The sequence below is a fragment of the Oncorhynchus masou genome, chromosome 3 (assembly GCF_036934945.1).
Source record: "Oncorhynchus masou masou isolate Uvic2021 chromosome 3, UVic_Omas_1.1, whole genome shotgun sequence".
Taxonomy (NCBI): domain Eukaryota; kingdom Metazoa; phylum Chordata; class Actinopteri; order Salmoniformes; family Salmonidae; genus Oncorhynchus; species Oncorhynchus masou.
The window spans coordinates 37,782,938-37,794,433 of NC_088214.1; the positions used below are offsets into that span (position 1 = coordinate 37,782,938).

Here is an 11,496-nt window from a genome sequence, read left to right on the forward strand (position 1 = left end):
ATTTACGGCAACAACCTGGGGAACAGGGGAGAGGAGGGGGGGGGGGTGTGAAGGAGCCAATTGGAAGCTATACGGGAATGAAATCAACTGCTAAACTAAGGTAGGCCCAAATAAGATAGAGAATGAGAAAGGATGGAGAGTGTGTGTGTGTGTATTCTGTTCACAGTTAGGCAGTAAGGGGGGGGGGCAGCCAAATCAAATTGGACTAAGGTGGTGGATAGTGGACTCCTGCCACAGGAGCTGTAATAGGTTTAGTCTAACTAGCTGCCTCGTATAAAGAGAGATGGCCTGTCCCATTCAGCAGGCACTTTAATGCTCCATACGACAAGAGGCCCCCGGTCGCATCCCAAATGGCACCCTATTCTCTAGTCTCTCGTGAAAAGTAGTGCACTTATGTAGGGAATGTGGTGTAATTTGGGACACAACCCTTGCTGGTCAGATGGAATTTATTTAGGGAGGGCCTTAGTTTAGTATGGGGCATGCTACTCCTCACAAACTTTGTTTAGCAGTTATACTGATGTTGTTCCGGGGTAATTGTTTGTGGAGTTACAGCCAATTGTGTTAATCAAAAGAAACACGCACACGATTGCAGGTGCACACTGCACACACGCTTCCCAATCGGAGTTTGTTTGGTAGTGACGTAGATCAGATAATCACACATGACACACACACACACACTTCATAGCCATTCAAATACAGACATCCCATTACAAGCCAGTCTGGTAGGTAGTTAAGGAGAACAATGAGTCTTAATACGTGCTTAATGTAGGCCTAGTCTTGATGCAAGGAATTGCCATGGGAAAGCAGCTCAAACAGACCACGAAGATGACAAATTTATTTTCGCTAGTAAACCAGAGGCAGCAGAGTCATCATATAAACAAAAGACCGTTCTTAATTACCGTGGGAAAGTTAATTAATTAATAAGTGAGTGAGTGAAGAGCACTTTTCACCGACCATTGAAGAGCGTAATTACTCAGAGCGTTAGGTGCCGGCGTTGGCATTAATCCTGAGCGACTTCACTCTGCTCCTCTCAAAGTGGAATGAACCCGGATGATGGTGTTTTACCCAGACTGCCTGGGTGGCAGGACAGCTCCTCGCTCTGGGTAGAAGGTGCCCTTAGGATCTACTGAACAAAAATATGAATGCAACATGCAAGGATTTCAAAGATGTTACTGAGTTAGAGTTCATCTAAGGAAATCAGTTGATTCAAATAAATACATTTGGTCCTAATCTATGAATTTCACATGACTGGACATGGGTGCAGCCCCACGCACTTGCATGCCAGACCCACCCACTGGGGAGCTAGGCCCAGCCAATCAGAATTATTTTTTCCTCACTAAAAGGCCTTTAATTACAGACAGAAATACTCCTCAGCCGTCTGGTTGACTGGTCTCAGATGGTCCCGCAGGTGACGAAACTGGATGTGGAGGTCCTGGGCTGGTGTGGTTACACGTGTTCTGTGGTTGTTAGGCCGGTTGGACGTACTGCCAAATTCTCGAAAACAAAGTTTGAGGCGGCTTACGGTACATTCAATTCTCTGGCAACGACTCTGATGGACATTCCTGCAGTCGGCATGCTAATTGCACAATTTAAGACATCTGTGGCATTGTGTGACCTTTTATTATCCCCAGCACATGTCAGGTGGATGGATTACAGTGAAAAAGGAGAAATGCTCACTAACAGGGATGTAATTTGTAAAAACAAATAATAATAAATTGAGAGAAATTAGGTTTTTGTGCCTATATAAAATGTCTGGGATCTTTAATTTCAGCTCATGAAACATGGGACCAAGACTTTACACCAAGACTTTTGTATATTTTTTGTTCAGTGCATTCGGAAAGTATTCAGACCCCTGGACTTTTTCGATATTGTTCAATTACAGCCTAATTCTAAAATTGATTGTTTTTTTTCTTCTTCAATCTACACACAATACCTCATAATGACAAAGTAAAACAGGAGTATTACATTTTTTCCAAACTTATTAAAAAAAAAGTACAAAAATATCACATTTACATAAGTATTCAACCTCTTTACGCTGTACTTTGTTGAAGCATCTTTGGCAGCGATTATAGCCTCGAGTTTTCTTGGGTTTTCTTGGCTACAAGCGTGGCACAATTGTATTTGGGGAGTTTCTCCCATTCTTCTCTGCAGATCCTCTCAAGCTCTGTCAGGTTGGAAGGGGAGCATCGCTGCACAGCTATTTTCTGGTCTCTCCAGTGTTGTTCGAATGGGTTCAAGTACGGTCTCTGGCTGGGCTGCTCAAGGACATTCAGAGACATGTCCCGAAGCCACTCCTGCGTTGTCTTGGCTGTGTGTTTTAAGGTTGTTGTCCTGTTGGAAGGTGAACTGAGTGCTCTGGGGTAGGTTTTCATCAAGGATCTCTCTGTACTTTGCTCCATTCATCTTTCCCTCGGTTCATTTTTCCCTTGATACTGACTAGTCTCCCAGTCCCTGCTGCTGAAAAACATCCCCACAGCATGATGCTGCCACCACCATGCTTCACTGTATGGATGCTGCCAGATTTCCTCCAGACCTGAGAGTAAAATCTTGGTTTCATCACACCAGAGAATCTTGTTTCTCATGGTCTGAGAGTCTGGTTCTCCCATCTCCACAGGAACTCTGGAGCTCTGTCAGAGTGACCATCGGGTTCTTGGTCACCTCCTTTGACCAAGGCTCTTCTCCCCCGATTGCTCAGTTTGGCCAGGTGGCCAGCTCGAGGAAGAGCCAGAATGCTGGATGATGTTCTTGGGGACCAATGCTGCAGTCATTTTTTGGTACCCTTCCCCAGATCTGTGCCTCAACACAATCCTGTCGCAGAGCTCTACAGAAAATTATTTCGACCTCATGGCTTGGTTTTTAGCTCTGACATCACTGTCAACTGTGGGACATTATATAGACAGGTGTGTGCCTTTCCAAATCATGTCCAATCAATTGAATTTACCACAGGTGGACTCCAATCAAGTTGTAGAAACATCTCAAGGATGATTTTAATTTTAATTTTTTAATTTTACCTTTATTTAACCAGGCAAGTCAGTTAAGAACACATTCTTATTTTCAATGACGGCCTGGGAACAGTGGGTTAACTGCCTGTTCAGGGGCAGAACGACAGATTTGTACCTTGTCAGCTCGGGGTTTGAACTCACAACCTTGCGGTCCAACGCTCTAACCACTAGGCTACCCTGCCGCCCCCAATCAATGGAAACAGGATGGATGCACCTGAGCTCAATTTTGAGTCTCATGGCAAAGGGTCTGAATAGAACTATTTGATTGAAAGTTGTTTTACTACATTCACTGACTTAAAAAAGTAATAACTCCTTAAATGTTTCTTTGTTTGGGGTTACGCTTCATGTTAACCGTGGCCTTAGGTGTTAAATTGTGTTGATGAGAAAATGTGATAATTAGTGTGTTTACATTATATTAGGCCATTTATAGGATAAACAGAGAGAGACTGTCCAAGCGTGCTTACGTCTGTGTGCGTGTGTGTTATTGGAAATGGCCAACTTGCGGCCATCTGTCTGAAAACAGCATCACTCTCCCAAAAAAATCTGAAAAGCTGCAGCCTCTATGCCAACAGAGACAACTTGCAATCACAATTGGACAAACATTGGAAGTCCACTTTCACAGTTGCCTCCGTCACAATCTGTCCCTACATTTATGTGTCTCTCATCTCAGAAATGAAAATGAAAAGTGCCCAGTCATTCATTGCTAGGACCAGAAAGAGTATGTAGTCAGTATACTCTTGGGTGAAGGCACAAATTAATAGTGACACACAATGCAATTTATGCCATTTTCGATTCCAATATGATTAGTATCAGAAGGCAGTGATGTTCCCCTAGTCTTTCTTACCCAGTCTTTCTTACCCTAGTCTTTCTTACTCCTTATATGTAGGCCAATTATCTACAAAAACTGCCCTGGCCAGAACAATTATGACCTGAAGAAAATAAAGTGCTCTTTCTGCATTATCTCCATGCTCTCCTCCTCATCCCTTCTTCTTCACCCTCCCTCTCTCCTGTTGTTTTTGGCTGCTCAGGTGTTTCGGGGAGGACATATGCATCTCCATCCCAGACATTAAGGCAGTAGTAATAGTCCTGCCACCCAGCGAGCCATGGATCACCATCGCTGGTTCAGATCGACTCGTCAAGCCTTCCGCTGACCTGCGTGGAGCCACAGGCATGGCACCCTTCAAGGAGCTGCGCATCACCAGCACTGTAACCAAGAGCGACGGTGTGCCGTTCAGCGCAGGTGAGTGGGGTGGTTACAATGGATACGTGTTGATATAGCACGGTGTTTAAAAAGTGCGTGTGTGAGCATTTGTGTGTGAGTGTGTGAGCATTCGTGTGTGTGTGTGTGTGTGTGTGTACAGTCCACAGGCCTGGTGTTCTGGAGGTTATGCACAACCTGGATTACTGTGATGTCCTGGTGATCGGGGAGGAGCTCAATCCAGAGCATGAGAGTTTGGAGATTCACCACAGCTCCCTAATAGGGAAACACCTGGATGCCACAAACTCCACCTCAGGCATCTCCATATATGGTATACACTGCAATTTATGAATCATTATTCATATCACACTTTTCATACCTGAACATAAATTCCTTATTGTGTGTCACCTGCTTGGTAACGGTACGAGAAGCTCTTGAAGTTATTAGAGCTGGGCCCAGCATTGAGCCCTGAGGGACACCATCAATATATGGCTGGGAATACCAGGGACACCTTTGGTAAAAATGCATTTTCCCCAGGTGTGGACTCCATGGCACACTATGAGGAGGCCCTCAGGCAGGTGCGCTATAGGAACTGGCACCCGGCGACCCTGACTAACAGGAGGTTCAGGCTCACCTGCTCCGAGCTCAACGGCCGCTACACCAGCAACGAGTTCAATCTGGAGGTCAGGGAAGAAGCTTTATCCAGCTTTCCTTTTCTGTTTCACCCCTTTCCCACTCACACTCTCTATTCTCCCATCACCACTACTGCCACTCCGTCTTCCTGCCTCTTTCTACACCCCTCTCTCCGTTTCTCTCACCCTTCAGTCTCTCTTCCCATTTCTGCACCGTCACTCATCAACAATCTTTCTCTACATCATTGCCATCTCCATACTGACTGATAATGTACATTGTCCCGCCCTCAGATTAGTGTCCTCCACAACTCAGCACCTGTAGAGCATGTCAATCACATGGCTGTCCAATCCCAGTACATGCGGCCTGTGCATCATCCACTGATGGTGCACACTCTCAATTCCCACATCTCAGGTAAGGCATCCAGAAGTGTTCAGACACACAAATGTACACACGCACCCCCACACACACACACGGTGAGCACATGTCCCTGCTACTATCAGAGGCTTGAGAGTGTGTTTTGTTGAACTGGAAAGGGATCCAGATTAGGCTAAGCCAGGGATCCTTTCTTGAGTGGATGGTCAGGGGGCCGGAACATAATTATAAATAATTTGTAGGCTGCAAATTGTCCCGCAAGAAGCCCAAACAGATGCATGGGAATATTTTGGAACAGATTTCTAAACTTAAAATCACTTTTCTTGCTCTGAAAACTTGGGCGGGGGGCAAATAAAATCACCCATGGGCCTAATTTGGCCTGCGGCCTGCCAGTTGGGGACCCCCGGGCTACCCTTCAGATCATACACACAGAGACAGACACACGCTGTCTCTCTCCCTCTCTCTGTGTCACACACACACACAGAGGACTGAGTGATCTCCAAAAAGGTAGGGAGGACAGAGCACATTTCTTGTAATTCAGGTGAATTTACCCTTAAACACTTCTCCCCCACAGGCACCCCCCCAGCTGCCACGGTGGTGATAGTGATCTGTATCGCCGCCCTGGTGGTCATAGTGGTGCTGGGCATCTACAGGCTCCACAGTACCCACCAGGACGGCTCCAAGAGGGAGGAGGACGTGGCCAAGGACCCAAAGATGGACTGGGACAACTCCACCCTCACCATCACAGTCAACCCTATGGAGGTGAGAGAACATTATACAAAGAATGTCCCAAAGGAGGCACTACTAACTACATCAACTCGATGGCACTTGAAAGGATTGAATAGGTCTAGTTGAATGTCTAGGAGTTGATTTGTGGTTGGGGTTTTATGACATGTATTACATTGACTCTGTTTTGGTATTAGATTTAGGTTTTGTAGCAAGGCCAGACATCACCTACAGGGATGTTTTCTGATCAATAGCTTTGAGGTGTCCTTCTACAATAGTAGTAATTCAGTGTTTCACTTTATCCCGTCCTGCACATCGGAGGGCCTCAGGCGGTGGAGGAGGTGGTAAGAGACGAAGAGGATGATGAAGAGGAAGAGGACGATGAGCAGGCAGGTGACATGAGTGCAGAGTCAGGCGACAGTGATGAAACAGAGGAGGAAGAGGAGGATGAGAGGGAAGTGAAGAAGGAGGGAAAGCAGAAGAGCAAGCTGGAATGGGATAGCTCCTCAATAACGTATTGATCTGTCACGCATGTACACACACCTACAGAATCTGCGGTCACAATCATTTGTGAAAACGGCACATTTTTTTAAATGAAATGTTGCTCTCTTCTGGTCAAACTAAGGCATTACAACCAAAAAGGTTGACGAGCCATAAGCAATTGTTCACTTCTCTTGCCAGTGGAGCTGATTTCTCCCATTTGTGTGTAACTGCTCGATCCTATTTAAGACCGCCATTGACAACACAATAGGGCCAATTGAAAATTTGCACAAGCACATCACATCACAGTTCATCTGTGTTGAATTATTTCTGGGTTTGGACACAAAAGATTGGACACCAGATTTTCCCCCGTTATCTATCTCAATTGCTTTTGAGTTAATAATACAAAAGATCTTGGAAAATTGTTCATTGTAAATTGTACGTCCGCTCTTTAGGCATTAATACAAATTGTGGAATTTTTTTGCAATTTTAATACTGTACTTTTAAAGTATTTTTTGTTTGCATTAGATTATGAGATAATATTTTATTCGTTTTAAATCTTGGAAATGTTTATTTTACGTCTTCTGAAAGACAGACTAACAAATTGTCATTAACAGAGGTATAAGAGAGGATGTATTTACAAACAAATTTTGAACATTTTGATAGATTCTCATTTTTTTCTGTCTGCCTGGTTCTTTTTCTTGAACATGAAAAAGCGAGAAAAGTTCCTGTATGTTTTTATAAATCCCTCGTGACGTGTATATAGCAGGTAGCATAGCTGAACTATAATTCACCTTGTCTCTCACCTATCTTTTCTCAAACTGTATGTCCAAATGTGCTTGCATCAGGGGCATTTTAAGTAGTCAAGTTGCCCTTGACCACATATTTAGAATCAAATGACCTTTGAATCTTAACTTTAAACATTTGGAGGGAAAAATGGACAACTGACCCGAGATTAGTGCTTGAGGGTGACTTTAAGCGCTCATGGTCATTTCTATCTCTGTGTTTGCTATTGACTGTCCCTGCGTGTGTCCACCTACTTCTGAGGCTGAGAGAGGGTATGAGAGTAGACACTTAAAGGGATAGTTTACCCAATAATCAAACTTTCATACATGAAAAATTATCTCAAGTCCACGCCATATGTTGTTTTAAATCACGCAATATGCACATGTAAACGTCAGACAAACAAACGTTGGGGTAAACTCCCTTTAGTCATAACCTGTCAAGCCACTGGCTTTTTCAGCCTGGGCGCAGAAACAACCTGTCACATTGGGCGCGTTCGAGCGGATCACTTTTATCAAGTCGGTGCATTGTTCACCAATTTTCAAAGTGTGTTATGAGAATAAAAATTGTCTGACTTGCGCCTACATGTCGCCTGCATTATAACTTTACAAAAATCACATGATCAACACAGGGAAGGTGAAAGCAAACTGGTGGGTGCCTTTGCCTACCAGAATTCTGCTTCCACCTGCTCATTTCATGTCGAGACAGATTAAGGAAAGGAGTCAAAGAGACTGAGTATTGAGATACACCCCTTATGTTTTTCTATGACAGGCCACCTCTGTCAGAAGTCCCACTGTAAAAAAAAAAAAAAACTATTGATCCTCTCGCTCCTTCTCTGGTCGCCTATAACATGTCTGCTGTAGTTGAATCTAGCCAACTCCTTGTTTCTGACCCCTTGTATTTCCCAGAATGCCACTCTAAACACTGCATCCGTTACATGTTTATGTCTGTAGCAGTCGTTGGAACTCTTTCCCTACGTCGGCCTTAACGCCTGTGGTTGTAATGTTATCATTGTGAGACGCGTAATACCATTGCCTTGTTTCACCCCATCTTTATACCATGGGAGAATCTCAATTGCACACACCTCACATCCTCTGTCCTCGCCTCCTTCTTTAAAACCCATTGGATGAGAAAGCCAGAGGTCCTGACCTTCTCCTCCAATGGGTTTTGGGAGGCGGCAAACGAGAACGTGAGAAGTTGGCAATTGAAATTCTCACCATGCGTGCCATAGAGGAGTACAAATAAACTGTTTAGCATATAAACCCTTTAAAAACAGTACAAGACAGTTATTTTATATATGATTATTTTTGTTTTGTTTTGTAAATGTTTGGGGTTTCTTTCTCTTTGGTGGTAATGGCAGCACTTTCTGTACATTGACCAATAAAGACTTGTTTTAGAATCTACGGCAAGTGTCTCTTCTCTTTATGTGTGTGAGGACAAGAACGTGTGATGTCCTGTCTGACTGCCTCATAACCCTAGAACTGTATAGGGAATTTGATAGGCTGCATTTTACACTAGGTGTGAGTAAATTCAGAGTGAGTGACTGTGAATACAAATAAAATTAAAAGTACAATAGGCCTAAAAGCAAGATACCAATTGTTTAGTATGTGGGTCCATAACTACACTTGATGGCCACCTAAAATAATTGGCAGCGCTGGCAAAACACATTTTATGAGGATAGGATTCATTCATAAACAATTATAGAATGCTTTGAGAGTGGATATTTAGGTATACCTCTTCCTGCATGAGTCCATAAAATTTACTAGCGAAGGTCAACGTTCTCCATCACCAATAATGACGCCTCCATAGCCCCGTTTATACCTCATTCTAACAAGAGTCTTTTGTCATTCTGATTGTGCCTACATTTTTAGACAGGTGTAGACGATTGAAAGACGCATTGTGATCAGATATATCCTGACCACCCCCGGAGGTAGTCAGAGACCCATGGTATCTGGATATCAATCCAGTGTAAACAGATCTGGATGGTCAAACCATTTAAATCATAATTATACCCTTCTCTAAAATCATTGACAGGTAGCACAATGTGAGCACAGTGTACAGATAAAAGGTGCATTTTACTATCATGTCTAGATTGCAATGGATGCAGGCACAATCTGAATGTGGATAAGATCCGTACAAAGGGCGCATGTTAGCACCAAGTATGAATGAGGCTCAATGACAGCATTTTTTTTTTAAGTCACTAGCCCCATTTATACCTGGTTCTAATAACATGCTTCCGTTGTCCTGCTCTTGTCCACATTTTGATTGTTCCCACATTTGTCGACAGGTGTAGACAATCAAAAGGCGCATTGTGATGGGCGTTGGGCCAGTAACTCCGTTGCATTATTGATATAAATGATAATGGGATTGTGGAGAGAAAAAAATCTTGGGATATTTATATATGGGCCCAATTCTACATGGAGAGCTCCCAGCTCTGTTTTGTAAGCCGTACACTCATGATATGCTTCTTATCTATTCAGTTGTGGGGGTTGGACACGTGCACTGCTGTATGACAGACAGTTTCGTTTCAGTAGTCGGGTCTCTAACTCTTCCCTCTCCCACAGGCTGCACGTGACTTTCATGTTTGGGAAGCTAATTTTTTACCTTAAAATTCACCTTCATAATAAAGCATTCCATGCATCTATCATCGCATTTTCAGACTTATGTAAGATAGTAGGCTAATTATAATGTGGTAAGTAGATTGGACAGTCTTAATTTTAGGCTGATAATATAACTGAAAAACTGCCCGCAAGAAAAAGACTGCAGTTTTCAATGCATAGCAGAGCGCATAGTCACGTAGAGTAGGCCTAGGCTATAGATTTCATCGGATAAGTTTCTTCTTTCATTTTGTGTCTATAAACACATTTCATGCAATTCTACTACACTTGATAACTGGAGACACAAAAACTGACAGGGTAGTATAGTACTATATGCTACTGCTGACACGGACAGAAACAGATCAATAAAAACGACCTCGTCTGCAACCATCGAATAGTCCTGAAGCCGTTTATTTTTAGTGCTCAGTTTTATTAGCCACAATTTGGCGTTTACTAAATTTAGTTAAAGCACCCCTCTCACTTTTTTGCTCTCCTACACAAACCCCATGTAGCAGTCTACAAATAAATATCTACGCTGTTCACAACAGGCTTTTTTGCAGTCTTTTTTTAAAATCAAACAGCCATGATTTAAATTAACTTGAAACTGTTAGCGAATATTGTCCTATGCAATGCTCTACTATTCAGAACCCCCTACTCAAAACAACTTCGCTACAGCTATGTACAGTGACAAGAAAACGTATGTTAACCCTTTGGAATTACCTGGATTTCTGCATAAATTGGTCCTAACATTTGATCTGATCTTCTAAGTCACAACAATAGACAAACACAGCCTGCTTAAACTAATAAACAATTATACGTTTTCATGTCTTTATTGAAAGCACCGTGTAAACATTCACAGTGTAGGGTGGGAAAATTATATGACCCCATGCATTTAATAACAGGTTGACCCTCCTTTGGCAGTAATACACTCAACCAAACATTGTCTGTATTATCGGATCAGACCTGCACAAAAGGTCAGGAGGAATTTTGGACCACTCATCTTTACAAAACCGTTTCAGTTGAGCAATATTCTGAGGATGTCTGGTGTGAACTGCTCTCGGGGTCATGCCACAGCATTTTAAATCGGGTTGAGGTCAGGACTCTGACTGGGTTACTCAAGAAGGCGTATTTTCTTCTGTTGAAGCAATTCTGTTGATTTACTTCTGTGTTTTAAGTCGTTTCCTGTTGTCTCACCCAACAAATAGCAAATAGACAAATAGCCTTTACATTCTCCTGCAAAATGTATTGATGATAGCGAGCTGTCCAGGCCCTGAGGCAGCAAAGCAGCCCCAAACCATGATGCTCCCTCCGCCATACTTTACAGTTGGGATGAGATTATGATGTTGGTGTGCTGTGCCTTTTTTTCACCACACTGTAGACTGTAGTGTTGTGTGTTTCCTTCCAAGCAACTCAACTTTAGTTATGAAACTAATTATGAAACTCATCTGTCCACAGAATATTTTGCCAGAAGAACATCCAGGTGCGCTTTTTCAGACTTCAGAACTGCAGAAATGTTTTGTTTTTTGGATCGCAGTGGCTTCTTCCGTGGTGTCCTCCCATGACCACCATTCTTGTTTAGCGTATGTCACGTAAGAATAGGCCAGAAGACTAAACTGAAATCCTAAAAACCTCTATCAAATAAAAAGATGGAGGAGCCACAAAAGTACTTCTGTGCTATTTATATAGTGAATCCAGAAGAAAAAGC

At 43.0% G+C, this 11,496-nt stretch overlaps 1 protein-coding gene across 2 annotated transcripts in view; it reads left to right on the forward strand.

Moving 5' to 3' along the window:
• Positions 1–8,597, forward strand: part of LOC135515923 (calsyntenin-2-like) — a 306,828-nt gene extending 298,231 nt beyond the window's left edge. Inside the window, exons 12-17 of one of the 2 annotated variants that reach the window (XM_064939792.1) lie at positions 4,031–4,242; positions 4,364–4,531; positions 4,738–4,883; positions 5,124–5,244; positions 5,780–5,967; positions 6,261–8,597. In XM_064939792.1, coding sequence (XP_064795864.1) covers positions 4,031–4,242; positions 4,364–4,531; positions 4,738–4,883; positions 5,124–5,244; positions 5,780–5,967; positions 6,261–6,452 — 1,027 coding nt within the window. In that variant the 3' untranslated portion in view covers positions 6,453–8,597. Of the gene's footprint in view, positions 1–4,030; positions 4,243–4,363; positions 4,532–4,737; positions 4,884–5,123; positions 5,245–5,779; positions 5,968–6,252 lie in introns of both variants that reach the window. The other variant, XM_064939800.1, reaches the window with a different exon arrangement.
• Positions 8,598–11,496: the final 2,899 nt, after the last annotated feature.